Source organism: Populus euphratica, unplaced genomic scaffold, assembly GCF_000495115.2.
Source record: "Populus euphratica unplaced genomic scaffold, PopEup_1.0 scaffold7.1, whole genome shotgun sequence".
NCBI lineage: Eukaryota > Viridiplantae > Streptophyta > Magnoliopsida > Malpighiales > Salicaceae > Populus > Populus euphratica.
In genome coordinates, this window is record NW_011499871.1 from 1,808,148 (window position 1) to 1,810,976 (window position 2,829).

The window sequence follows — 2,829 nt, forward strand, 5'->3', positions numbered from 1 at the left end:
GAAAGAGTGGATAAAATTATCCAAATAAGAAACTGATGTGTTTTGCAGGCTGGCATATACCTTTGCAGCTACATGTACCTTTAATGCTTTCTGATTGGTTGGTGGATGCCTATCTTTTATAGGCTGAGGACGAGCTCAAAACTGTCATATATCCATATTAGAATCCCGTCTGGTTTTAAATCAACAAATGTTCTTATCTCTTGGCTAGTATATAAATGTGCTAGGTGATTAGACAAATAATACTGGTTCTCTTAGGTAGTTGAGCTTTGGAGGGTTTTAGATATGAAGATGTTAGGCAAGAATTTTCAAGCCATTCTCTTGTTTAGCTTTATTCTTTATGCAGTCCCATGTTATTCTCTTCCGTTGAGAACCCAAGGTAGATGGCTTGTTGATGAAAGAACAGGAGAAAGAGTGAAGCTACACTGTGCTAATTGGCCAGCCCATGTTTTTCCAATGTTGGCAGAAGGTCTTGATAAGCAACCCTTGCCATTCATTGCATCTGAAATTGTAAAGAACAATTACAATTGCATTCGTTTCACATTTTCTATACACATGTTCACTAGATACGCAAATCTTACAATTGAGGAATCCTTTGATCGTCTAAACCTGAAGAAAGCTAAGGCTGGGGTGATCAAGCACAACCCTTTTGTGCTAAAAATGACTGTCCCCCAGGCCTATGAAGCTGTTGTTGATGTTCTTGGGTCTTATGGTATAATGATTGATGCTGATAACCATATAAGCGAGCCAATTTGGTGCTGTAGCAATGATGATGAAAATGGCTTCCCAAATGATCCCCACTTTGATCCCGAGGAGTGGATAGAAGGCCTCAAATTGGTAGCCCAGCGCTTTAAGGGAAAAACTCAGGTATTCTAAATGAACTTTTCCAAATTCCTTCTCAAATCACCATTTTTTTTTTTGATTCCTTGCTCAGATCTTTTGAAGGCGGTGAGGAAACGGTTTTCTGTATCTTTTATATAAATAAAAGATCTTTTTGGTTTGATAATGCCATCAAGATTTAGATCAGTGTAGATAATTAACCAATGGATCATGTTATTGTAGCTCATCAGCATTGGACTGCGCAACGAACCCCGCGGCAAGAATCAAAATGCAACTCTCTGGTTTGATCATTACATCATGGAAGCAGCAGCACAGGTTCACCAGGCCAATCCAGATGTGCTTGTGGTTGCTTCAGGCTTAAATTTTGCCACGGACTTGACATACTTCAAGAATCATTCCTTAAAATCTAATTTTGACAATAAGTTGATTTTTGAGGGACACTCGTACTCATGGGGTGGAAAGGGCAATCCCTGGGTGGATGGATCGGTAAATAAAGCTTGTGCAGATAAGATTGGATCACTAAACAACAATCTTGCCTTTGTTACTGATGGTGAGAATGCAGTTCCTTTATTTTTTAGTGAATTTGGTATTGATAGGAAACAGATGCCTGCTGGTGATGATAGATTCTTGAGTTGTTTTTCTACTTGGGCTGCTGAGAAAGACTTGGATTGGGGCTTGTGGGCTTTACAAGGAAGTTATTATCTTAGACAAAACGTCACTAACATGGAGGAATATTTTGGAGTCCTGGAAATTGATTGGGATCGTGTAAAAAACCCAGCAGTTGAAAGGAGGTTGGGGCTTCTTAAGCAAACACTTCTAGGTATGTCTACTTTTGATTGATTACACGTTCTTTCCTCTGCTAAATACTTCTTTTCTCTGTCATTTGCTACTCTTTTGAAAAGAAATCCTGGCATGCAGATCCAAAATCAATGGCTCCTCTGAACTACATTATGTACCATCCACAGAGTGGTGCTTGCGTAGGTGAAGGGATGGATGGGCAGATTCGTGCAGGCAATTGCAAGGGCTTGACTAGGTGGACCCACAATGGACATGAAGGTCCCCTTGAGTTGAAGGGAACTGGGCTGTGCCTCAAAGCCATTGGCGATGGACTGCCACCCATCCTAACCCCCGACTGCTCACAAACCACTTGGAAACCAATCTCTGCCAGCAAACTTCACTTGGCTTCCAAAGATCACAAGGGAGAATATCTGTGCTTACACTTGGCGCCTCCATTTGCAGGAAATATCGTAACCAAGAAGTGCATCTGCGTTGGAGATGATCCTACGTGCAAGGACAATCCAACAAGCCAATGGTTCAAGCTTGTTGAAACAAATATTGAGAATTAGATTTGGTTTTCTGTTTCTTTATTTATCTTCCCTTTCCATTTGTTTTTCAATTTTGTTTTAGGTTATTGACGTTTTCCTAATGGATTACCAAGTGTCATTATTCATTTTTAATATCTGTGATTTAATCTGCAGTTGTTTTGATGAATTTTTAATTGTCTAAAATTAGTTTTTGTGCCCTTTTTCAATCAAACCGCTAAAACTAGCTAGATATTTGGAAAATAATTCTTGAATCAATAGTTATAATATTCACTACAGTTATAAGAATCCGGCTTCTGATTTGTTCCAAGAACTGTCAATCCAATTTATTTATTTTATTATTATTATTATTTTCAAATAGAAGCGGCCAGCCTCGATGTCATGGATGAAATTAGTAAAAGGAATATAATTAAAATTTATGAGAAAAAGCAACTGGTAAAAAATAGTAACTATTTCAGGTAAATCTAAATAAATAAAGATTTAAAATTCTTAATAAAAAAAATATTTAACAATGAAATTATAAAAAAATTAAAAATCAATGAAAAAAATTTCAGTCAACCTGAATTAAATTGCTAACCATATCAACATAAACATAAGATTGAGATAAAACCACAAAATAAAAAGAGAAAAATAAATAAAGATAAATTAAAAAATTAAATGTTGAAAGATA

General features: G+C 36.9%; 1 protein-coding gene across 1 annotated transcript; it reads left to right on the forward strand.

Moving 5' to 3' along the window:
• Positions 1-126: 126 nt before the first annotated feature.
• LOC105127394 (uncharacterized) lies at positions 127-2,322 on the forward strand. Its single transcript, XM_011028663.1, has 3 exons — positions 127-864; positions 1,060-1,657; positions 1,756-2,322. Exons 1-3 carry the CDS (start codon positions 283-285, stop codon positions 2,181-2,183), a joined length of 1,608 nt encoding a protein of 535 aa, XP_011026965.1. The 5' UTR covers positions 127-282; the 3' UTR covers positions 2,184-2,322.
• The last annotated feature ends 507 nt before the right edge of the window (positions 2,323-2,829 follow it).